Source organism: Astyanax mexicanus, chromosome 12 (genome assembly GCF_023375975.1).
Source record: "Astyanax mexicanus isolate ESR-SI-001 chromosome 12, AstMex3_surface, whole genome shotgun sequence".
In the NCBI taxonomy this organism is placed as follows: domain Eukaryota; kingdom Metazoa; phylum Chordata; class Actinopteri; order Characiformes; family Acestrorhamphidae; genus Astyanax; species Astyanax mexicanus.
This window is the reverse complement of record NC_064419.1, coordinates 10,474,381-10,500,669: the sequence shown is the minus strand read 5'-3', so window position 1 is coordinate 10,500,669 and position 26,289 is coordinate 10,474,381. Positions and strand designations below refer to the sequence as shown.

General features: G+C 36.6%; 1 protein-coding gene across 6 annotated transcripts in view; it reads right to left on the bottom strand.

The window, feature by feature from the left end:
• LOC103032091 (ERC protein 2) overlaps positions 1-26,289 on the bottom strand; it is a 452,130-nt gene that overhangs the window by 411,385 nt on the left and 14,456 nt on the right. For 4 of the 6 annotated variants that reach the window (XM_049485682.1, XM_049485684.1, XM_049485686.1 and 1 more), the window contains exons 3-4: positions 17,833-17,856; positions 14,260-14,688 (exon numbers count right to left, since the gene is read on the bottom strand). In XM_049485682.1, the coding sequence (XP_049341639.1) occupies positions 14,260-14,688; positions 17,833-17,856 (453 nt within the window). The remainder of the gene's footprint in view (positions 1-14,259; positions 14,689-17,832; positions 17,857-26,289) is intronic. The other 2 variants (XM_049485683.1, XM_049485685.1) reach the window with 1 other exon arrangement.

Here is a 26,289-nt window from a genome sequence, read left to right as displayed (position 1 = left end):
TTTTATTTATTTATTTATTTATTTATTTTTCTATTATATATATTGTTTGTTTGCTTCTCACAATGCCCACATTACCTTAAAACTTTGTATAAACACTAATAACCAATAAAGGTAAATTGGTCCTCCGAAGAGGGGGGTGGTGGCGGGCAAAAAAAAAAAAAAAGAAGTACCCTGATGTAATAATTAGGGGTGGGTGATATGGCCCGATATTATAGGATATAATATCGTTCACGTATTCAAAAAAAATTGCTGATATTATCGCGTAAGATACGATATGGCACACCCCTACACAATACCATCCAAAAGTACTGGAACAATGAGGTCAATACATTTATTTCTACTATAGAAGTTGAGTTTGACATTAAAAGATGTATAATAGACAAAAGCCACTAATTCTCTAGAAAATAAAGAAGGCCATTATGGAATTTTCCATAACCCACAGAGAAAAGCCTGTGGACTGATTATGAACTGATAAGACAAAGATGAACCATTCCCAATGTGATAGAAAGGCCAAAGTTTGAAGAAAGAAAGAATCTGCTCATGATCTCAAACATACCAGCTCATCTGTAAAACACAGTGGAGGTAGTATCATGGCTTAATCTTGCATGGCTTCTTCTGGGAGGGGCTTATTAAACTCTGTTGTTGTAAAATTAATTAAGAAGTCTACAGAAACCTTTTTTTGTCTATCAATTTACAGAAAGATGACACCAAACTGATTGGGAGATAATGACCAAAATCACACTGCTTGGAAAAAGCATCACAGAAGAAGAATGGGTCACATGATTGATGTAGTTTTTGCAAGCAAATGATTTGCAACTAAATAGTAAGTCTTATTCTCTTTAAGTTTCCTTAAGGCTATGTTCACATTACCAGGCTGAAGTGACTCAAATCTGTTGTTTTTTTTGCTCAATGTGGCTCAGATCTGATTTTTTCATGGCTGTGTAAACATGCCAATTTTTTTGTTTTTTAATCAGATTTGAGTCACTTTAATATGCGGTCCTAAATCGGATACGTATTCGATCCATGGACATGCGACATGAATGTGAACGGTCAAATCAGAATTCATGCTTCTTTTTGCTTTAACGCATTAGCATTAGCGCTACATGCTTCTCTCTCATACCCACACTCTATCTCTTGGTGCAACTGTGCAGCTAATAGCTGCAAAAACAGCAAAAGCAAACCGCCTGGCCTTTTTTCTCCTCCTCGACCTGAGCGTGAGATGCTCCACATATGAGCTGCTCACAAACACATCAATTTCCCTTTATAAAGCTACGACTCATCTCTCTTATATGACGTTTTTTGTTGTTGGTGAAGAAGGAGATGTTTATACAGGTATCAATGTGCACATGTGAGACGTTTCAGAGACAGATTCGTTCACATCACACACAGATACAGATCACTTACATTTGTGAATGTGAACCGTCAAGATAGCTAAATTCAATCTGAGCAAAATATTGGATTTGAGCAATGTGGCATGTAATGTGAACGTAGCCTTCAGTAGTTTATCTGTTGGATAGGTTTAGACAGAAGGTGCTATATTTTAAACTGAGTATCAAATCCAGATGTAAATACCTAGAAACCTTTTTTGTTATTATTATTATCTTTTAATGTCAAACCCAAGAGTTTTTAAATCTACAGCAGAAATGATGGGATCAGCCTCACTGGTCCAATACTTTTGAAGGGGATTGAAAATTGTACATTTTGATTTGATTACAAATCCAAAGATGAGCTATACTGCAGTTCTTCAGTTCCCAGTTCCCAGTACTTAAATGAACACAGGCATTCCACAATCCTGTAAAACTTCAGTACTGTACAGTGCTGGCTACTCAGTAATGACTGCCACCATGTTTTAAACAGGAAATGACCAAAAAGCCAGAAAGGAAACCACATGCCCGGAGGACAAATCTGAAATCTGCACCAACCAATCAGCTGCAACCTAAAGCTAAGACGGGTTGGGGCAGAGGCCATGCTGAAATAATGTGTTAATGCACTTTAGAGAGAGAAAGCTTGAGCACATTTAAGAGGAAAAAAGAAGAATGAGAAAAAAGAAACATTATAATGGGGGGTTTGAAGTGAGGGACAATTTTGTTCTGATAAACTTTTCCGCTCCGGCATTCTGTACAACCATTAGACCATGAAGGGTATGCACAGCCTCAGGAGTGTGTGTGTGTGTGTGGTATTTCCATTAGTGAACATTTACAGCTAAAAGTCTTCGTTAGTGGAAGGCTCCAAGCAGCAAGAACAAAACGACTAATCTGTTCCTTTTTAAGATATGCGTCTAAAGTGGCTAGACGTTTAATAAAATTACATTAGATTCAATTCTGTAAACATCCCTCCAGCTCCTAAAAAGCACACACTCTAACACAAATGTGTAACACTAATGAACAGATAAAGCAGAACTATAGAATCCACATTAAACAAAAACAGCTATGCAGTCATTTCTTCAGATGATTTCTGAAGTATGTTTGGGGTCATCGTCCTGCTGCAAGACCCATCCATGACCTAGGACTTAAACCAAGCTTTGTGACACTGGTCCCTATATTGGACCCAAAATCATTTCGTAATCTTTAGATTTCATGATGCATCCAACCAACCCCAAATCATCTTTGAATTTCTTTTGAACTTGATTGGGGCTGCTTATCCTCTTCCGTCCACGTCCAGGGAGCTAAGCTACACTACTATGGGTTGTAAACTCCTTGATTATGTTGCGCACCGTGAACAAAGGAACATCAAGATCTCTGGAGATGGACTTGCAGTAATTAAATGGTAGGCCAGTGCTGTAGGCAGGTAGACAGCAGATGTGCATGGGAAAACTTTTTGTAAAAAGACAGAGAACTCTTTAACACATCACCAGAGGCCAAACCAACAGAGGATTCAATCCTATAAAGCTCTGGACACGTATACAAACGCACAAGCATTCCAAGTACGTTTAGTGCAAGACAGAACATTTTTAGGAGTTATGCCAGGTTCACGCTACACAATTTTACCACAGTTTTCTTTTTCAGAACAATGAGTCAAGAGTAGCGCCTACTTACAGCCAATGAGATCAAGTAAAAAGAGAGAACCATGTGTTCAAAACACATCTTCTTTATGACCAGAGACATTTATGGAGATTCTGACCACTTTCTGTTTCCCCTGTTATAAATATCATAAAATGACTGTTAAGCACTAGAGCAGGGGTGTCCAAACTTTTTTTTTCCGGGGCCAGAAGGAGAAATATATTTAAAGTCACAGGCCAAAGACTCTGTAATAAAACAAATAATGAAATATACCACTTTAAATAATACTTTTTCCTGATTACTTTAATTTACATTTTACTTGACTTACTATCTTTATCTTTGACAGTGTTGTGTAAACTAAGATTTTTCAAATTGATATTTCATTTCATGATGTCTCTGTTACGCAGCCTGGTTCTCCTTCCACACTACCGGACTCTATCTCCCAGAATTCCCCTGATTATGACATCAATAATAACCCTTCACCTTCACCCAATCACGTTATGCTCCGACGCTCTGATTCACCTGTGTACTAAATTACTTCCGGTTCATTCTTATCTAGATCCTGTATTTAAGGCATCCGTTTGTAAACAAACACCGCGAGGTATTGCCGACTTATGTTGCGTACTAAGCGTTTTCCTGATTACTGTTTTTGCCTTCTCGTTACGACCCTGTTTTCGGATTATCGGTTTATGTCTTTTGTTTTGCCCTTATTGGATTTGTTGTATGGTTGGACTGTTTCTCGGTTTCGAACTCGGACTGTATTTTTGACTACGTCTCTGGTTATCGGTGAGATCATTGTTTACTTGGTTATTCTGTTAGCAGAACCTGTTAGCCTTCCTGCTAATAAACTTGTCTGTATTTTTAACTCGGCTCGCGTCACTCCTCTCTACCTGGCGTCACAGTCTCTTAATATTAAACTCCTTAATTACGGCAACTTTTAGACTCATTTGCCCTTTTTCTGCGGAACAACTGAACACTCTCGCCACTTTTAGACTCTTTGGCCCGTTTTTCTGCGATAGAAACGCGCACCCGCTCCGCTTTTAGACTCTTTGGCCCGTTTCCTTGCGCTAGAAATGCGCACCCTCTCCGCTTTTAGACTCTTTGGCCCATTTTCTGCGCTAGAAATGCGCACTCTCTCCGCTTTTAGACTCTTTGGCTCGTGTTTTGCACTAAAAATGCGCACCCTCTCCAATTTTAGACTCTTTGGCCCGTTTTTTTGCACTAGAAATGCACACTCTCTCCGCTTTTAGACTCTTTGGTCTGTTTTTTTGCACTAGAACTGCACACTCTCTCAGCTTTTAGACTCTTTGGCCTGTTTTTTGCACTACAACTTCACTCTCTGCACTTTTAGACTCTCTATCCCGTTTCTGACACCTAGCGTCCAAACTTTGAATCTCACATTATAAAAACCTGCTTAACAGCGGATCAACTTTCATTCTATTTCTAAAATACCTCGCGGGCCGCTCCAAAAAAAGGAAACGGGCCGCAAATGGCCTGCGGGCCGTAGTTTGGATACCCCTGCACTAGAGGGAGCTCACGAGTAAGTCCTCTATGGATGGCAGTAAATGGCGCTAAAGCTAATAAAAAATACATAATATAAATAAAATAGTAACTAACTACTGGTTTGGGGTATTTCTTTAATTTTACAAAGTAGAATAATGTATTTTGTTACATATATTTCCATTTTTTCTACAGTAAACAGGTTTTAAACGGGGTAAAGATACTAGAATCTTTGCTACTGTGAGCTGATTAGTTGGAAATCTGATGCTGAAGTTACAGCCAGAACACTGAATTTAAAATGCCTACAACTGGAGTTTAAAACCCTAAAAATAATGTCTGCTGCATCGAAACTTTTGATATAGTTCTGTGTTGAGGACATAAGCACATATTTCAGTATAAATATGATAAGACATTTATAAACACTGATTTTACTCAATTGCTTTATATGAACTCATTCATTTTATACTCACTTTAAGTAGGTATTCACCTCTGTAGAGATTCTTTGTTTAGTTCTGGCATCTTCTCATTATAAACATTCCAGCTCTTAAAAACCACACAACATAACTTTAGAATCCACATTTCTGAAGTATATTTGGGGTCATCGTCCTGCTGCAAGACCCATGACCCAGGAGGCAAACCCAGCTTTCTGACACTGGGCTCTATATTGCGACCTAAAATCCTTTTTTAATCTTCAGATTTCACAATGTCTTGCACACAGTCAAGGCACCCTGTGCTAGAGCCAGCCAAATAATCTCTTGATAAACATGTTTCTGGAGAGCTGTCAGGTGTAATTTGTGACTCAATGTCGCTGATCAGTTGTGCAGTGTAAAAGTCTCAACAACTGAAGAACTGGCGGTTACAGAACAACCGGTGTTTTAGTGTGAACAGCACAACGGTTGACCAAAAAAGTCGTGTAGTGTGAACCTGGCATAAAGAGACACACTTCCTGCCTTTCTTTCTAAACATGAGCTTAGTAAAACCTCTCTGTCAAGAGCAAGAGAAAGAGAGAACTGAGAACGGTTTGGATTGATAAGAGAAAGACAGAGGCAGAGACAGGGCGAGAGAGAGTGCAAGAGAGAGAGAGAGAGACCCTAATGGAGAGCTTGGCTGACATGTAAGCGTTCCCACATTTCCCTCATCGCAGTATGGTGAGTGACATTTCTGAAATTTCAGTCAGGTTGAGAAGAAAGGAGGGAAAAAAAGGGAAAAAAGCCCTCTGAATCCGCCAAGAACATCAAGGTCGGCTCCGAAAAACAAGGCCCGGACAAGCACTAGAGAGAGCTTTTATTTAATGGAACATTTACCTCTGCACTGCACGTCGGTCTTGCTGCCAGGACCGCAAGACTTTCCAAACCAAAAGATTAAAACCCAGAAAAAAAGGCAAAGCAAGAAAAAAGAGACGCCAGTGGGAAAAAGCACAATCTATGCCCTGAGACTGAAGCACAGCTGTGTTCGCTAGTTGTAAAGGTGGAGGTGGAGAAAGAGAGAAAGAGGAAGAAAAAAACGAGAGAAAGAAATACAGAATAAGAGAAAAAGAGCTAAGAAATAAAGCCAAAGAAAAAAAAACAACAGGAAGAGAGAAAGGGGACTGGGGGGGGAGAAAAGAAAGAGTAAAAAGTGAAAGCAAGCCAGGAGCACCTGTAAGAACTGAACAATTTTGGATCAGCCCTGGCTAATTTAGGAGGATATAAAAGAGAGTGGACAAATGTGTGTGTGTGTGTGTGTGTGTGTGTGTATACAGTACCAGTTAAAAGTTCTACACACCTTAAATTCATTGGTTTTCATTATTTGAACTGTATTATTATTTTTTTTTTAGATTTGTAGATTAATACAAATCATAAAAGTCATCCAAACTATGAAGAAAAACATATGCAATTATTTAGTAAACAAAAAAGTGTTAAACAATCCAGAATAATGTTTTAGATTTTAGATTTTACAAAGTAGCACCTTGTGCTTATATGACAGCTTTGCACAACTTGGCTGGATTTTTCTCAGTCAGCTTTATGAAGTAGAGTCACCTGGAATTCAGACTTTCAGTTAACAGCTGTGCTGAACTCGTCAAGAGTTATATATTTATTGCTTCTTAATGTGTTTGAGAGCATCAGTTGTGAAGTTGTAAAGAAGTAGTCTTATAGGTTTACAGTGAACAGCTCTATTTGAGTAATGTTCTAATCCATATATATATATATATATATATATATATATATATATATATATATATATATATATGGCTACTCAACTAAGTAAAGAAAAATACTTATAAAAAATCAAGATCAGTGAATTATAAAAAAAGAATTACAAGAACTGTATAAGCATCCCCAAATGCAGTCACCGCAAAGACCTGTAAAAACATAATGATGAAACTGGCCCTCATCAAGCCCACCTTGAAAAAGGAAGAGCAAAAGTGTCCTCTGTTGAAAAGGATAAATTAATCAGAAACAGCAAGCTTACAGCATCCTAGATAAGAACACCTAAATGTTTCAGAGTATTTTGGTTTGTTTAACACTTTTTAACACAAGTTACTACATGATTCCTTATGTGTTCTTTCATAGTCTGAATGACTTTACTATTACTTTACAAAACAGAAACTTCTGATTTTACTTCTACAGCACCTAAATCAATTTATTTTATATCTTACCTGCTTTTAATAACACAATATCTGCTATTATTTCACTTTTTTATTTATTGTGCATTTTTTAAACTGTAAAATCTCAGTGTAAAGTCTACAGCCAGTCCAAGCCTGCAGAAACACTTACGTTCTCCTTTCATCTGACTATCTCTCTACCTCTTACTCCCCACACACTCACAAAAACATGCTGAAAAGTGTTTTTCTATGGCCCACTGAGACCCAGCAACTGGGCAAAGTCAATCAGCTCCTGGTTCCACTTTAACCACTTTCAGCATATGTGCCTATGCGAGCGAGTGTGAAAGAGAGAGACGAGCATATCACGCCTGCCTTCACACCTTCACACTCTGGAGAGGAGGAAAGCAAACAAGAACACCTCCAGAAGAGACTCCAGGGACACTGGAGGACACGGGCATCACTTTCAAAAAAAAAAAAAAAAAATGTTTATTTAAGTGTACTATTAATATACTTATAATATACTATTAATATACTTATAAACTAAAATTAAGCAGGTATGCATTCAGTTTACTACTTTTGTATATATCTGTGACTTACTAAACATAATTATACTTAAGAAAAACATATTTTTTGCACTATAAAGGGTCCCTAAAATAGACAGTGCATCTTATAATGCAGTGTGCCTTGTGTATGAATTTAACCAGTCAGGTTGTAAATAGCAGTAAAGGGCAGCGTTATACAGGAGTTTCAGTTTAGTTCTCCAGCAGTATTAGCATTAGCCACTAACCGCACTAAGCGCTAGCTCTTTCGTCGTTCAGAGCGGAGTATTATCCTGATGCTAACCCCAGCTAGCACTGCTAGAGCACCATCTCTTTTGCCGTTCAGAGGCGAGTATATCAGACTGTAGCCTGCATGTTTACGGTGTTAAAACAAGCTAGGTAGGACGAACCTCTAGCTAGTATTGTCCTGGCTTACCGCAACACTCAGGGTTCCTTAGTGTAGAACTGTCGGGTGGCATTAGCCGCTAACCATGGCTAGCGCTAGTCTAGATTATAATCTGGAAATCAAAGCTTACTGTAAATAATATGTAAATACCATCCAGCGGCAAGACCTGTTACATTAAAAGGAAAACATGGGGACACCAATGTTCCTCACTAATGTCGCATAATGCGCCTTATAATCCAATGCTATTTATGTATGAAAATAGACCAGAAAATAGATGTTATTGATAGTGCTTGGCTAATACTGACAAGTTTACAGTAAAGTCTAAGTATATTTGGCATATACTTGTACTTAATGTTTTGATCAATATATATTTAAAAATAAAGTAAAATGAAGTATGCTTGCTTTATATGTAAACTACAAGTGTACAAGTAGAAAAGTTAGTTTAAAAGTACTTTACTAGTTTACATCTAAGGATGTTTTTACACCTGTAGTTGGTTTCTATGATATAATTCATTAATGAGTTTGTTTATTTGGAGAGTTTTCGCTTGGCTGTGAGTAGTGAACAAAGCACAGACTGTGGGTGTAAACAACATGGAGCAGCAGAGCGTTTGTCCTTAGCTGTGGTAATTAACTGATAGCTGGGTCGAGACTGGATTACGGTCTCACCACAAGTGAACCCCTCCAAAAGTTAATTTGGGACCGGACCAAGACCACCTACTCTCGCTGGTCTCGATCCAGTTGTTTTGATCTGCACCTGAATAAAAATAACTGTTTTCACACCTGTTTGATCAAATCAATCAATCACTATCAAATAGAGCTGGTGTGAAAATGCCCTGAGTTTTATTTTTGCCCATATTAGTAAACTAATTGTGTACCCAAAGCATACTTATAAGTACACTTTTATATACTAAAATTGGGCCAATTTAGTCTTAAGAAGTATTAAAAGAGTACACTTACAAGTCTACTACAAGTACATTGATCTTAGTATACTTACTTTATAATATATATATATATATATATATATATATATATATATATATATATATATATATATATATATATATATTTACTTGGCAATATACTTCAACTTTACTTAAGTTTACTTATTAAAATAAACTGTATGTATACTTTTTAGTTTTGGTAGGGGATCGATGACAGATGTTGCATTTTGCAGCTGATCTTAAAGCTACTCTTGTGGTTTTCCACAGTGTGGTTTAAATTAAGACACAGGTTGATTTTTTTTTAAAATGAGTAAAACTCATTTTTGGGCTGCTTACTCAGAGACATGCTGTGTAAACACCTCACTGATCTGTTCTTCGAAAGCCAACCACTGCATGAAAAGACATGGTGAAAGCAAGATTTCACCAGTCCAGGGAACAGAAAGCCACACAGAGAGGATTTCAAGACTGGGCCGAGTTCAGAGCATAACATCACACGGAACTCAAATCCGAAGCTTTGTTTATCGCTGCAATTAAAAAAGTGCTGCTTCAGCTGAAAGAGCTTTTTCGGTCTCAGCACGAACAGTAAAGCTTAAATTAATTCTTAACCAAATAAAACACGGTTCAAAGACACTGAAACATACTGTTAGAACTGCTGTCTTACGATCAAACCAGCGATACAGGAAAAAATACACACTAGTACAATTATACCAGTCCCAGAGTGGTGTAACCATGTTAGTGCTATTCTGCAAATAGGCTGTAAATTACATAGAACACGCCACATGGAAATGTGTCTGAGGTTTTTTGACAATGCCAGTAAAAAAAAAAAAAAGGTCATTTATACATAAAAGAATGATCAAATGCTGCCACCTTGTGGTCTTCAGTAGATCTAATTTTATGTTACATAAATGTGTGGAAATGAACATAAATCTATTCAAATTTTACCAACATTTAATGCCACTGATAATAGAAAAATACAGTAGCATGATACAGTGCAAAAGTACAATGCATTAACAAAATACCATGCATGAAGAGCAAGGCACTTTTAAATATTAAGAATTGTTAGATATTTTAAAAAAATACATACTTTAACTAACTAATTAAAACAGACATCCAGTCTAATTTGCATTGCTGGGCTTTTTCCACAAAGTAATCACAATGTGTAATATTGTGAACAGCAAAAAAATCAAATTAAATAAAAAATAAAATTGTTTGTCCATTTATTGCATAGTAAGTTGATAAAAGCAATTATTGTGACAGGCCTTACTGTGCTCATGCTTATACTATACATCTGAGAAGATGTTCCACAAATAATAAAAACTATATTTAATCACCTTTATTAAAAAAAACAAAAACAACAGACAGAAAGAAATATGCAAGTTGGAGTCTCTCATGGTGACAGCTGTTAAATCAATACATTGTGTGAGAATGATTATCAATTTTTGTACCACTTTTTTTATTAAGAAAAATAAATAGAAAACAGTATAGTTTGGGTATCGTAATTAAATTTAAAATATTGTATTGGTATCAAACATTTTTAAACGATACCCAGCCCTACTTACTCACACCAAACTCTTCACTTACAATCACACAATCGTCCAACTTTAACACTCATTATATATTGACTGCAGTTAGTAAAAACTGCACCTTAACACACATACTTATATGGACATCCTTGTATTTATTGTATTTATCATATAATTGTATCTACTGTATTTATTGTCTGTGAACCTGTGTGTTTTTTCTTGTCTTTGTACTTATGTCTATCTGTTACCCAACCGGAGAGCTAGACTAACAGTAAGACAATAAAGTAGAATTGAACTGAACTTTATCTCGGATGCAGAGCGCTTTACTCATATTCTGAAAAGTCCTGATTTAGTGGGTTTAATTCAAGCCCAATGGCATGGCAGTGCACCTGAGCAACAGCTGCAGTTTCATAAATAAATAATATAAATAACATAAATAAATAAATATAATGTTTATAATGTCATGTGATTTATTAATAGATATATCCAGTTATTTGTCATTAATGATTGTAAATATTATGAATATTTGAGAATGCAGACTATTAAAACAAAGGCAGTAGTGTCCCAAAATGAGTAGGTAGACGGGCAAAGTAATTACTACTCTCATGGGTTCTCTCATTAACTACCACTTTAAACGCCAGCATGGCTTGCCAAGAACTCCACAACACACACACAGACACACACACACACACAGAGTACTTACACTTAAGTCTTAAACAAATCGACAATAAACCAAAAACAGGAGTGTGGTGAATGTTACCAAATCCGCCAACTGTTTCTGAATCCTTTTCACCACTTGATTAGAAATAGTGAGGTGTGTGTGTGTGTCGGTGTGTGTGTCGGTGTATGTGTGTGTATGCACTAATATCCATTCAGTCCCTTTAAGATTCCCCCCCCCCCCCATGCTGTTCCTCAGACACAGGTATAAGATCACATAGAGGCCCATTCACACAGACTAGACATGCAAATCTGCCACTCCACTCATAGACGACATCTAGAACCTCACAAAGCAAACATCCACACATACAAACACCAACGAAAACTAAAACTGGCCCCTATTACAGAAAACTCAGAAAACAGAAAACTCATACTGACTTTAAAAAATTGATCTATGTAAATAATGTATCATAAAATCTATTACAGACAAGGTGGCAAAGATCATATTATTGATCTGGACAGGATTAGTTTCTCAGAGGGACATCTGTGAATAATATTTCACACTTCTACTCAGTGATAAAACTGTTGCATCCGGACTGCAATTAAAAAACAGGAGGACCAGTGAGTTTTTAGGCTTTTTCAGCACATGATATCGTGTTCAGTAGCTCCTCCATTTCCACTCGCTGTTGTGTTTATGTGGATCTCAAAGGAAACGCGCATCCAAAGTGTAATTACTGAGCATGGTAGTAGACAAATAGCTATTTTACTAAACGCAAGGTGATGAAACTCAGAGATGTGCATCCGGACAGGACTAAAATTAATTTACGACCACGGAGTTCAGCAAAAAACAGTAGATAATTCAGCCTTTAATTTACTAATTTTCTGGACGTCTAAAAAAAATATGTGCATGGTCGTTCCGGATGGGAATAAAATGACAGAGGACTCCCCATAAAAATAAAAATCAGCCTTGTGCTTATGCCTTACATTATTTTTGTTGTTGAACCAAGGTCTTTTATTGTTATTTGCATACTATAGAAAAAGGACTTGAGAAAACACACAAAACCATAAAAATATATGTATATTTTTATCTGTAACCCTAGTTTTTGAATCCCATACAAAATAATAGTCAATCAGGAAGCAAGTTATTCGTTTTTGAGGCTACACTGAAAGAGGTGTGGCCAGCTAAATAAAGAATGAATAAATACATACAGACACACAGACTGCCGCTGCTGAAGACAGGAGTAAAGAACAACATTCCCTCACTCCTCTCAATCAGCGCAGAGTGTTTTCCCTCATTAATCATGACCATTTGCCAAGACAGACTGTTTTTATCCACCATACGAACACAACACTAAATGCTCAACAAGCTAACGGTGCTACTGACTCACCTGCAGCAGTATTTCCTGTATTCACTCAACACTGCACTGTCCTCTCCCGAACAGCCATAGACACGACAATGATTAACAAGTCTAAAACTAGACTGAGACTCACAAACTGACATTTCTTACAGGTGCACTTAAACACAGGACTCCTCTTCTTGCACAGGAGATAATGAAGCAGTCAAAGACTGGTAGAGACAGCAGTGAAGAAATTAAATGCTAAGGAGATTTAGTGGGTAAGAATAAACTTCCTCACAGTGGCACGGCTCTGGGCTATTTCTGGGCTACCAATCCCTCTGTTAGAATGGGTGGGAGGGAGAGCACACATTTAGTACACATAAGGCTGTAGTGCTGTGTAAGGCATGTTAAGGGCTAGATCTGTTCAAGCATCTACAGCCATTTTTATACACAAATGTACATTATTTATTTTAAATTTGAGTCAATCGTTTATTCTGTAAATAAAAGAACTGATGCTTGACTGGCAACATTGAATAATATTTAAATTATATTTAAGTAATAATACACAAGAGGAAGAGCTATGATGTGTAATAGATCAGAACAGCAGTACCAAAATTACACATTATAGCACTGCCTTTCATGTATTATTGCAATTATACCACCAGTTCCATTATCACTGTTTATTAAACGATTTTGAAATAAAGAAGATGAGAACATACGATCTGTTTGGTCATAAACACTCTGCAAGTTAAAATAGTTCCATTGCTGCTTTGTTTGTAGCTGCGCTGTTTGACTTGTAAGCGCTGCATCATTGCTAGGTTACCTGTATGTGTCGTAGTAATACATGGAGAGCTTCAGTTACAGTGCATTACCGGCTGATAACGGCACTCATAGAACACCTCTCAGCCGCCGCCAAGAAAATGTTGGCTTTAAGATGGCAACCACCACACTCTTTAGAGTGGCGAAAGTGGGCTAACTCCTTTCTCAATATTGTTCTCATGGAAAGATCTGTTGCTCACATGCATGCAACCAGCCTTAAAACACTTCAGGCCTGGGATATGGCTCACAGTGTAGTTAAAGAAAAAGTGCAGAGTGATTGAGTTCATTGTCTATTTTTCTATATTTTTTATTTATCTTTATTAATTTATTTGTAATATTTTATATGTCTACTTTTCTTATATGTAAATGTGTGGATTGTAGTGGGTAGACGGAGAGAGATCCGGGGCGTGGGGGGGGGGGGGGGGGGGGTGGGATTTCGTGTCGCCTTGAGGAAGGTTTAAAGGGGTTAAAGGCATTATAAGTTGTATGTTTGTGTATGGGTTTTATTTTTATTTTCCTTTTTTACAGGTGCACTTAAACACAGGACTCTTCTTGCATCAGAAAAACACCTCTCAGCCAATTACATTGCAGGGTCGGAACAAGCTCTGGTATAATTATCATTATTTATACTGGACACAAAGAAGCTTTAATGGGGAAATGAACACTTGCACGGGTCAAACAGTAAAAAACTAAGCTGCAGGCTGTATGTATGTGTGTGTGTGGGGGTGAGTGAGAGAGAGAGAGAGAGAGAGAGAGAGAGAGAGAGAGAGAGAGAGAGAGAGAGAGAGTGAGAGAGAGAAAGGAACCAATAGGTTCATGTTGATCTGCTCCAAACCTATTGGAAATACTTCTCTTCAGGTACTAGACAAACTGTGTGATTTGCACATCTCAAGAACAAGCTTGAAGGACCTGAAATGCATTTTTGTATTTTTTCCAAACCACATTAAAACTTACCTCTCTCAGATGCATGTTCTCATTCTCTTTCTGCTCCAGAATGATCTCCAAATGGCCCAGCTGTTCCTCAGTCTCGCGTCTGACCCTCAAACCCTCTTCGTCAGGCAGCCCTGACCTCGGGAGACCCTTGTTCTGAAGCATATCCAGCAGCTTTTTGATAGACTCATCCCGTGAACCCAGTGTCTGCTTCTGGGTCTCGATGCGGAGCTCCATCTCCTCAAGAGTCTTCCGGAGGAGGAAGAGCTCCTTGGCCTGCCGCTCATGCTCAGTCTGTAAATGATGGAAGTTGTCCTCTGTGAGCTCCAGGACAGGAAATCGGTCGGACGCAGCGTCAGACAGGCCTCCGCGGTTTTCCTGCTGCAGGAGCTGATTTAAATCCCTCTGGGTTCGGAGCTCCTCCTGTAAAGCCTGGATGGTAATCTGAAGGTGCTGTAAAGTGCAAACAAAGACATGTTAATCCTCCAATTATCTTTGGGGTCAATTTGACCCCATTACATGTTTAACATACAGCTCAGGAAAAAAAAAACAATTTTTTTGTTTCTCTGATTTTGTCATTTATAGGTATATGTTTTTAAAGGTATATGTTTTTAAAATGAACATTATTGTTTTATTCTATAAACCACAGACAACATTTCTCCCAAATTCCAAATAAAAATATTGTCATTTACAGCATTTATTTGCAGAAAATGGAAATGGCTGAAATAACAAAAAAAATTACAGTGCTTTCAGATAATAATTCAAAAAATGCAAAGAAAACAAGTTCATATTCATAAAGTTTTAAGAGTTCAAAAATCAGTATTTGGTGGAATAACCCTCGTTTTTAGTTACAGTTTCCATGCATCTTGGCATGTTCTCCTCCACACACTGCTTTTGGATTACTTTATGCCATTCCTGTTGCAAAAATTCAAGCAGTTCAGCTTGGTTCGATGGCTTGTGATCGTCCATCTTCCTCTTGATTATATTTTGTAAAATCAAAGAAATTCAACATTTTTAAGTGGTCTCTTATTTTTTTTTCCAGAGCTGTATTTAAATAAATGATTGATATCATTTTATTTACTTCATATTAAATACATTTTCTTAATTTAATAGGGAAAACTGGGTAAACATAACATTAACATGATGATATGTTTTCTGTGTCTTGTACACATGTTGTACGCATCTATGTTCTTTGCCGTCAATTTGACCCCAGGCTGTTTTAGCTGTATTAAGCATACAAATATCAGTATTTTACACAAAGGTTACTATTCACTAAGGTCACTATTAAATGTAATTTTAGTTTCTTCAAAAAACTTTAGAGCTCTAACATAACTAGCTATAATTGTAGTAGGGCAAGAACTTTGTTACACAATGTTTCCATGTTAAGGCGCACCAGATTATAAGGCACGCTATCAATAAACACCTATTTTCTGGTCTTTTTTTTTTATATACATGAGGCGAACTGGATAATAAGGCACATTTTAAGCGACACAGGTAAGAAACAGGGGTGTCGCCATGTTTTCCCTTTAATTCAGCAGGTCTCACCGCTGGGTGGTGGTGGCAAGGGATAACTAATTAAATTAGCTAGTTAAGTAAACAAAACTCTAATTCTTAAAAAAAACAAAACATTATTTTTAAAGTCAAACGAGCACTGGATATTAATCTACACATATTTTCTCTCCTGAAAACTGTTTATTTTGGGTGAGTAAATCGCTTCTGTTTATCTACAGTTAGCTTGGAGCTACGGCTAATGCTACTGGAGCTTTAGAATTAGCCACTAACCGCAGCGCTAGTGGTTAGCCGCTAATGCAGCCGGACAGCGCTACACTGAGGAACCCTGAGTGTTCCAGTAAGCCAGGGAGATATCAGATAACTGTTCGTCCCACATAGCTTGTTTTAACACAGTAAAAATGCAGAGTGCAGTCTAATATACTTGCCTCTAAACAGTGAAAGAGCTAGTTCTGCGGTTAGCGGCTAATGCTAATGCTGATTCAGCAGTGCTAGCCGGGGTTAGCATCAGGCTACAGGCCAATAATACTCACCTCTAAACAAGAAAAGAGCACTAGCACTTAGAGCAGTTAGCAGCTAATGCTAATACTAATGGAGAACTAAACTGAAACTCTTGTATAACTCTGTACTTTAGTGGAGTTTCTTTACTGCTCCTTATTACCTGACTGGTAGAATTCATACACATAGCCACATAGGCACATACACATAGGCACACTGATGATTTATGAGAAAATTTAAGAATTTTAATTGCGCCTTTATTGTCCTGGAGTCAAAATTACCCCTAACATAATACATGTTACTATTTTTATTAACATAAAATAATTTTAATTCTAAATGTTTTAGATTTGAAAATATGTACTTAGAAATAATATAAATATTTTAAAACATCAAAAAGAAATTTTTTTTTTTTTTTTTAGGTAAATCAATGAACTGTATGGTGACATGCATATTTCTTCATGTATTCTGGTTAAATTAGTGGGTTTGGGGCGGCAGGGTTATTTTTAAAAGATTATTTAAATAGTAAACAAATTAATATAACATGTAAAATAAACTTGGGTCACAATTGTTGTTATATAATTATAATTATAAAATAATTATTATTTAATAATTTTTTGAGGATAAAATAGGGTTAAATATAGAAAAATTTAAGACCGCTAAATGCACAGACACATACACACACACACAAGACCATAGTCATGTAAACATGTAATTCTATATAATTTGGTGTTTATTTTATTATTATTTTCTTTTTACAACCCCAATTCCAATGACGTTTGGATGTTTTGTAAAACATAAATAAAAACAGAATTCGATTATGATTTGAAAATAATTTTCAACCTATATTCAAGTAAATAAACTACAAACACAAGATATTTAATATTTAAACGGATAAACTTATTTTTTGTAAATATTTACTCATTTTGAATTAGATGCTGCAACATGTTCTAAAGAAGCAGGGACTGGTACAACCAAAGATTGGGAAAGAGGTATGCTGAATAAACACCTGATTAAAACATGTCACAGGTGAACAGGTTAATTGGTAACAGGTGAGGGTCATGATTAGGTATAAGGGAGCATTACTGAAAAACTCACAGGTCGTTCACAAGTAAGGATGGGGCTATGAACTGTTTTCAGCTGAATGTAGGTTAAAAAAGATTTAGAAATCATCGTATTTTGTTTTTATTTATGTTTTACACAACGTCCCATCTTCATTGAAATTGGGGTTGTTTATAATTTAAAAGACAATGAATAACCTTATTATTATTTTTATTTATGTAAACATTTGAAATTGAAACGCCTGTAAATTAAGCTGGTTATTAAGAATTCTAGTTTTTTTTTTCCCCAATTCCTTCTTTAAATATAATATTTAGAATGCATACTATTTTTTTTAAACAGTGACAACAAATGGAGAGAAACATAAACTTAAGTTTTGAGGACAGGTTTGGGGTACACATTTTATACACATTATACACTTTATACACATTATACGTGACATGTTTCTATAGCACTTAGTAATAAAAGATAGATGCAGAAAACAGGGCATCAACACAAATAGGCAAACAAACATGACAAACAAAGAAAACAAACCTGAGGTCTTTCAGAATCCGAAAACTGCAGCATGTTATGGTATGTTGCAAAAACAGGAGAAAAAAGGAAAGATTTCTTAAAAATGGGAATAAAATGACAGCAAATAAAATAACAGAAGCAATGTAAGCTGTATGGTTATGATACTATGCAGAAAAAATATAGTACAGTTTAACAATAGGAAAAAACAAATAGGATAAAACTCTAAAACACTTTTAAAACTATAAATACAGTATATTCATACCGGTTGCTTAAACTAAGTAGTATATGTTTACTCCAAATAGAAACCTTTTTACCAGCAAAATGCATTACAGCACATGCATATTTCAAACTTCAAGAAACTTGGTTGTCCTTGTTTTTTTGTGTAGACAACACTACACAAAATAGAGATCCTTGATTAGGTTAAATGTAAACAGTTTTAAGAATCCCTACAGATATCAATGTTTTTGTCTTTTGGATGGCACCTTAAAGATGCACCAAACCCTAAACCATATATATTTTTTTTTCATTAATAGCTGAAATGTGTTCCCCATCTCTAAACCCATACATCACTCAGTGCTTCTCCCAAACTACTCCTCCTATTTTTTTAAAGCATTTTTTTTTTTTCAAATTTGAGCTGAATGTGGAGTCAGCTAAAACCAGGAGGATTAGTTACCCTATAATTCTTGTCTAAAGAGACATTTAAACATTTCAGAGAAAAGTGTAATAATGCTAGTGGAGATGCAATGAAAACAAGATTAAAGTAAGGTAAGTGAAGATGCAACTGCTACTGACTTGTTTCCGACTATACAAACTTAAAGAGTCAATTTCCTAGACAGGAATTAATTCTAGCTGTAGAACATATTTTCATTTCAGTAAAAAAAACTCAAAATGCTGTGCAGTACTCTAAAAAATGATTGTTTTGTTTACATAAAAACGTCCTGGTCCATTGATAACAGTTTATGTTTTTAAATAAAAAAAAATTAAACTATGGCTTAGAATATGGTAAATAATCAATTGGATTGCAGTTTGAATCCTTGTGTAAAAAAACTGCCCTGAGCTGTGATAAAAAAATAAATAAGGACTAAAATACTGAATTTTTTTTTTTATTAAAGTATGTATATATTTTCTAGAAGTAATGCTGAAATACACAAATAAGCAAACACACTCTAAAAGTAAGTGCTACATTCCTGCACTGCAGACTAAAAGCAATGATCAAGATAAGAAAATTAGAGCAAGGCGCAGGTTTTCCAATAGATGGCAGTAAGGTGTCATTCTTAAAAGTACTTTGGATGTTTGTGTACAGAGTAGTTAAATTACTTTTGTGTTTTATTACCTGCTAGAAGTCGTCTAATTTTCCCTCCTTAACATCTGAAAGCTTACACACTGATATAATATAAAGTAATCTCAGACTGGCAGTTTATGAATTAAAAAAAAAAAAAAAAAAAGTGGCTGGATTTTTTTCTACTCCACGTTTTTTAGATGAAGAACTCTGCATGTGAAAACTCTGCAATAATGTGGCTATACTTGTGCATCTTAAGAAATTAGAATGTCATTGGAAAGTAACTTTATTTCAGTAATGAATTTCAAAATATGGATTTCATTTTGCACACACTGACAAAAGTACCAATTGGTCTTACATAATATTTAAACTTTCTGAGACACGGACTTTTGGGTTTTCATTAGCTGTAAGCCATAATCATCAACAATAAAACAAAATCCTAAAATAGATCACTCTGTGTGTAATACATATATATAATATATGAGTTTCACATTTTGAACTGAATTACTGAAATAAAATAACTTCTCAATGATATTCTAACTGTTTAAGATAAACTAGTATATAAATATATATATATATAATATATATATATATATATATATATATAGTGTGAGAGAGAGAGAGAGAGAGAGAGAGAGAGAGAGAGAGAGTGAGAGAGAGCGAGAGAGAGGACAATTAGCAAACACACTGCCATTTTATTAATGGAAAAAACTGAACTTAAATAGTCTAAGGCTAAAATCCCTGCTGCAGTGTGTGCAAACTTGGTCAGGAAACGAAAGGAAGCATCTGAACTTTGTAATTATAAACAGAGCAAAGTAAAGAAGTTGCAATAGTAGTCATTTACTCAAACAGAATAATGGAATGTTTCTTAAGATGCTGCTAAGGATTATTTTAGGAGGAAATGACATTTCGATGGAGCCTGTTAAAACAGCTTTGAAATTGACAATTTATCTTGTCACTGTGTTTTGTGTTTTCTCTTGGATGCAAAGTTGATCACAGTGATGCAGATTTGTCAATCTGTCATGGTTCCTGTAATTACTTATAAAAACATTTTTTATTTTTATTTTACAGTGTTTAGAACTGTCATATTTTCTGACGGCTGAAGTGTCATGTTTTTTTTTCTGTTCTGATAAATGTTTTATGATGAAGACTAAAAAATCAGTTTAATAAAATGTTCTATATGCAGTGTTCCACAGAGTTAAGACTAGGGGTGTGCCCTATCATATTGTACGCGATAATATCGGCAACATTTTTGAATATCGCGAACGATTTTGAACCCGGAAATATCGTGCCATATCACCACCCCTAATTAACACATCAAGGGACTACTTTTTTGCTGTTTTTGGCAAAAGAAAAATTTGTTCTCATTTCCCATTATGTATCTACTAGAGACAGATTATATCTGTCCAATATCATTAATTGTACTGCAGTACTGGATATACGGAGATATATGGAGTGCATTATTAGTATTGTGCGGTAGTGTATTCTAGAAAAAAAAAAATATATATATATATATATATATATATATATATATATATACATATCAGTGTTTTGTCATATCGCCAAAAGTATCATTATCACAAAAATAACATAAAATATTGTGATATTATTTTAGGGCCACATCGCCCACCCCTAGTTAAGACTATACTCAACCTAACTCAAGCCTACCTAGCTCTCCACTAAACATATGTTTAAAACATCATAAAAAGTCTTAAATTATAGAATAATGTAATTTAAAGTCAATAAAATTTAATATTTTTTTTTACTTTTTTAATTACTTTCAGTCTCATCAGACATGTTAAACTACTGTTGATGATTCAGGTACAGAAGAACAAGTTGCAGTGTGGCTAAAATAAACACAGTTTAAATACAGTATAAACAAACTGTGCAAGAGGACCTAAACGTTAGCCAGTAAGTGAATTAGATTTTAAATTGAGGTGAAAGCCATGCATTCAATAGAGACTTAAGCTGCCATACACTAGCTCAGAAGACCAAGCCACCATCAAAGTTAGAGCTTTAGCAGCATTAATCTTATTAATTCTCTGCAACACATCTTCTCCCCATAAGTGTTTTCCATACACGTTTCTAAACACCAACTGTTTCAGTGTTGCTTCTAAAATCAAGGAAAATAATAGCTTTTCCCCATTTGCTGCAGTAACAGTTTCAGCTCTTTAGCCCTCTGTCAAAATCTTACACTACATTTCAGTACATTGCTATAAGGATTTGTTGGCATTCTGCCATTAAAGCATTAGTGAGATCATGTACTGATAATGGATGATCAGTTATAGATCAAATACGCCACTCAAACGTATCCCAGAGGTATTGGCTGGAGCTCCAGCAAGTAATACAGAAGCTGGTTCCACTGCTTCACTGTATACCCCTATATATGCCAAATGGTAGCAAGGGCATGGTGAATTTAGTCTCCAACACATCTATAGCTCTGCATGTAAACCATGTAAATGCATGCGCCAGTAATGGGTGCATCGTAAAAGTTTTTATTAAAAGGAGTGTCTGCATACATTTATGTACCCTGTATAAAGTGTATGTATGAATAAAAAAGGGCTGCTTAACCTGAATGTTGTTTTGTTGTAGTTTTGTAGTGAAAGGAGTATTATTTTTGGTTTTGTGGTTTTAAAAAAGTCTTTAAAAGCAGACACTCTTGTATCCAGGCTAGAGGCATCCAACAGAGAGTAGAGCCTCCTTTGAAGAGTGCAGTCTTCCAAAATAAAAAGAAAATATGCTCTAAAATTACATTCCCACATTAAATAATAAAAAAGTTTTTAGTAAATTCATATTTTGTATGATTTTTACAAGGATTTATAAAGGATGTACCCAGCCATAAATGAAGCAGTCCTCCCACATTGCTCTTATAGACACATTAATTGCACCCTGCAAAGTGTCAGACACTGCAAGTGACTAAAGGCCCTATTTTAGTGATCTATAGGCGAGCCATCAAACACGCATCACGCAGCTGGATTTAGGGCGTGTCTGTTGGTGTGTATTTGGTATCGTGAGGATGCAAAAATTACACCTTGCGCAGCTCCAAACGAGCAAAAAACATGAACTTATTCTCTTAATTACTCATCTGTGTGTTTGTTTTGGCTGTATCTGGAAATAAACCCCCGTTTCACTTGCCATTACCTTTAAGATGCAAGTACACTCTGTCTTTGGCACATTGGTATCTTAACAGTGCAGCGTACACAGTGTACACATCTCACTTCCAGACCACCAGGCCTATCAGTGTACCATATTTTTTGCACTATATGGCGCAAAGGATTATAAGGCGCATTCTCAATAAACATTGTCGGTGGGTGGTGGAGGGTGGTAACTAAGTTAAGTCAAGCTAAGCTAAGTAAACAAAATTGTAATTCTTAAAAAAAAACACTTAATCTATACAGATTTCTCTTCTGAAAACTGTTTAGAGTCAGTAAAGCACGTCAGATTGAGTAAAGATTAGATTTCCATATGTCTACTAAGAACAGGTGCAGCAACATTAGAATTAGCATCTAACTGCTAGCGGTAGCGCTAGTAAATGCCACCCGACAGCCCAACACTGAGAAACTCTGAGTGTTCCCGTAAGCCAGGGCGATATTAGCTAGAAGTCATCCCACATAGCTGGTTTAAATAAGGTAAACACACAGACTACAGTCTGATATACTCGCCTCTAAACGGTGAAAGAGCTAGCGTTAGGTGTGGTTAGCGGTTAATGCTAACACTGCTACAACAGTGCTAGCCCGGGTTAGCAGCAGGCTACACTCTGATATACTTGCCTCTGATCGGCAAAAAAGCTAGCGCTTAGCGCAGTTAGCGGTTAATTCTAATGCTGTTCCAGCAGTGCTACCTGAGGTTAGCAGCAGGCTACAGTTTGATATACTTTCCTCTAAACAGCGAAAGAGCTAGCACTTAGCACAGTTAACGGCTAATGCTTATGCTGCTCCAGCAGTGCTACCTGGGGTTAGCAGCAGGCTTTGATATATACACTTCTCTGATCGGCAAAAGAGCTAGCGCTTAGCGCAGTAAGCGGCTAATGCTAATGCTGCTCCAGCAGTGCTAGCCAGGGTTAGCAGCAGGCTACAGGCCGATAATGCTCACCTCTGACTGGCAAAAGAGCTAGCGCTTAGCGTGGTTAGCGGCTAATGCTGCTGCAGCAGTGCTTGCCAGGGTTAGAAGCAAGCTACAGTTTTATATACTCACCTCTATACAGTACATTTATTCCTAAACTCCGACGCTCTTTTAATGGTGCGGGTGCAAGGCGTGAAAATAGTCTGTTGACGGGGTGAAAGATAGCAATGAGCATCACAATGCGCCTTGCAAAGAGTTTAAGATAGGGCTCTAAGTCATTACTCAAGACGCGTCTCTCTCTGTTTGAAAGATATAAAAGAAAAACGACAGCTATACAAATAATGAGGCTAAAGAGGATGCACTGCCCCCATTTATCACGTTTTGAAGCTGGTAATGAATTCAGCAGCAGAATACTGAATCTGAGCCTCTCCTCAAAGAGTCTGCGCGTGGGAGGACTGCTTAGTGTACTGTGCCAAAACACAGGCTTCAGCTCCTCACATCTCAAAGCCTGTTGGAGTGTGTACACAGTTTGCAGAGCTTAGCTTTTGATTTCCTCTCTTTCCAACTCAAATTTCTCTAATTTGTTTCGTGCCTAATCAATTATTTCATATATAAAACCACTTCATTTGCTGTTTTACCCCCTTATTTCACAGTCTGTTTAGAGGTTTGTGGTGGGCTAATAATGAGGCTATTTTTCTTTCAGTAAATGATATTAGACTTTATGCTTCACCTCTTTAGTTCTAGCTTTACATACATAAAAGAGTTGGGCAATGAAACTGAAACACCTGTCATTTTAGTGTGGGAGGTACATCATTAAATTGGAGCAGCCTGGTGGCCAATCTTCATTAATTGCACATTGCACCAGTAAGAGCAGAGTGTGAAGGTTCAATTAGCAGGGTAAGAGCACAGTTTTGCTCTTAATATATTGCACAATGCACACAACATTATGGGTGACATACCAGAGTTCAAAAGAGGACAAATTGTTGGTGCACGTCTTGCTGGCGCATCTGTGACCAAGGCAGCAAGTCTTTGTGATGTATCAAGAGCCACGGTATCCAGGGTAATGTCAGCATACCACCAAGAAGGACCGACCACATCCAACAGGATTAACTGTGGACGCTGTAAGAGGAAGCTGTCTGAAAGGGATATTTGGGTGCTAACCCGGATTGTATCCAAAAAAACATAAAAACACGGCTGATCAAATTACGGCAGAATTCAATGTGACCCTTAACTCTACTGTTTCCACCAGAACTGTCCGTCAGGACAATACATTATTGTGGTCTAAAACCAGGTGTTTCAGTTTCATTGTCTAACCCCTGTACATACACACACACACACACACAGGTTAATTGTTGTTATGAAAAGCAGTTTCTTGTACAAATGTCTTCTATCAACTGCTGTTTCAATGACAAAATATCCCATTTTCCATCTCCATTAACATATTTTTTTATTTTTTTTTAAGCACAGCAGTGGCTGGAACAGACCATCTGCATCAACAGAGTATCTGAGTTTTAGAGTAACATAGAAATAATTTGTTGATGATTAAAGCAGCTAAAGTCTTACCAGTTTGCAGCACCACTAAGAAGTAAGTAGGCACTAATACAGCAAGCCAGGAAATGTGTGAAATGTGATGTTTACATACTTTTTTACTGTTTTATAAGTTATTATAAATGTAAGCCTATCCTCCATCTAGAATTTTATCAGTTAGGATAATTGTAAATTCATATAGTACATATAGCACATATGGCCAGTACATTTAATAGAGATCAAGCTGAATGACTGGTTGACTAAAGAATAGAAATTGCATTTGAAGCAGCATCTAAATAAAATTGGCTGATGTTGTTCTGCTTACCCCAAGATCAGTTGATCAGGAACAAAAATGTGTGGTGTCCAAAAATGGTATCTTTAGTTTTGCTCTGGAACTTCAACAAAACGACAATTTTTATTAAATGACTAAAAGAAAAACTAAAGCACGTGCTGTGTGAACTATTGCTACTTTTTTCATTTGTTCATTCATCTAATTTGTTGATGTTTTTTCCTTTCATATGATGTGGTTTTGCCATTTTTGTTGTTTTTTCTGTCTCTGCATTTAAAAAACAGCATTTAATATTGTTCGATCTTTCACTGAGATCTCTGACTGTATTGTGTAGACGATGTAAAAGTAGTGATAACAGTAAAAAGATGTTTTATCTTTATGGACTCATTGCATGCTCTTTATTTTGCTTTTGAACTGTTGCCCCTTGACCATCATCACCAATGCATGATGCTATTTAACTAACAGAAAGAGACCTTTTGTCTGAAGCAGTCAGAATTCTAAATGTGTTCACAGTAATTGCTTGGTCTTCAGGGTTTTTTGCTTCTGTTGTCTTTTGTATCTTGTGAAGGAACTGCCCCTCATAGATGAATAAAGTGGATTTAATTCAATTTGATTCTACTTCTGAATTACAAAGGTTTAAATGATGAAAATGGGCTAATGAGGTTTAAAGGGAGAGCAGTGGTACCTGTTCTGATAGCTCTATCTAAACGGGGGACAAGTTCACCTGACCCAAATCCTAAATTTAACCATTATAAGAGAAGGAGCAGAACTGCCCTTAGATCCTCATGAAAGGCCACCTTTCACCAACAAAATGTGAAGACAGAACTGGGTCATAACATCACTAGTCCAGGAATACAGAGCTACGTGCACTGCCGAGGGAAGAAAGGCACTGAAGTTCCTGCTGAGAAGTTTGGGCACGTTGTTCCAGAGTTGAGAAGAGACAGAGGCTGCAGCTTTTGAACTTGAAAATGACTTTGGGGTGTTTTATACTCTTCAAAGGTACATTTAGGTCTGCTTTACAGTGCTTTTTGTTCTTTTTCATTATCAGCAATGGCAAAGGCAATGTCAGGGTTCTTTCTATTACCCAGCGCAAGGTACAGTGCGAAGCGTGTTGCTATCTTACACCCCGTCAACAGTCAAATTTTTTTACATCTTGCTCCCGTGCCGTTAAAATTGCATCGGGAGTTTAGGAATATATCTACACTGATGGGTGTGGTGGTCTGGAAGTGAAGTGTGTTCAGGTAAATACAGGTGAGAAACACATGTGCGCCACTAACTGTTTTAAACCCTGACAACCATAGCCATGCAGGAGCGTAGCATT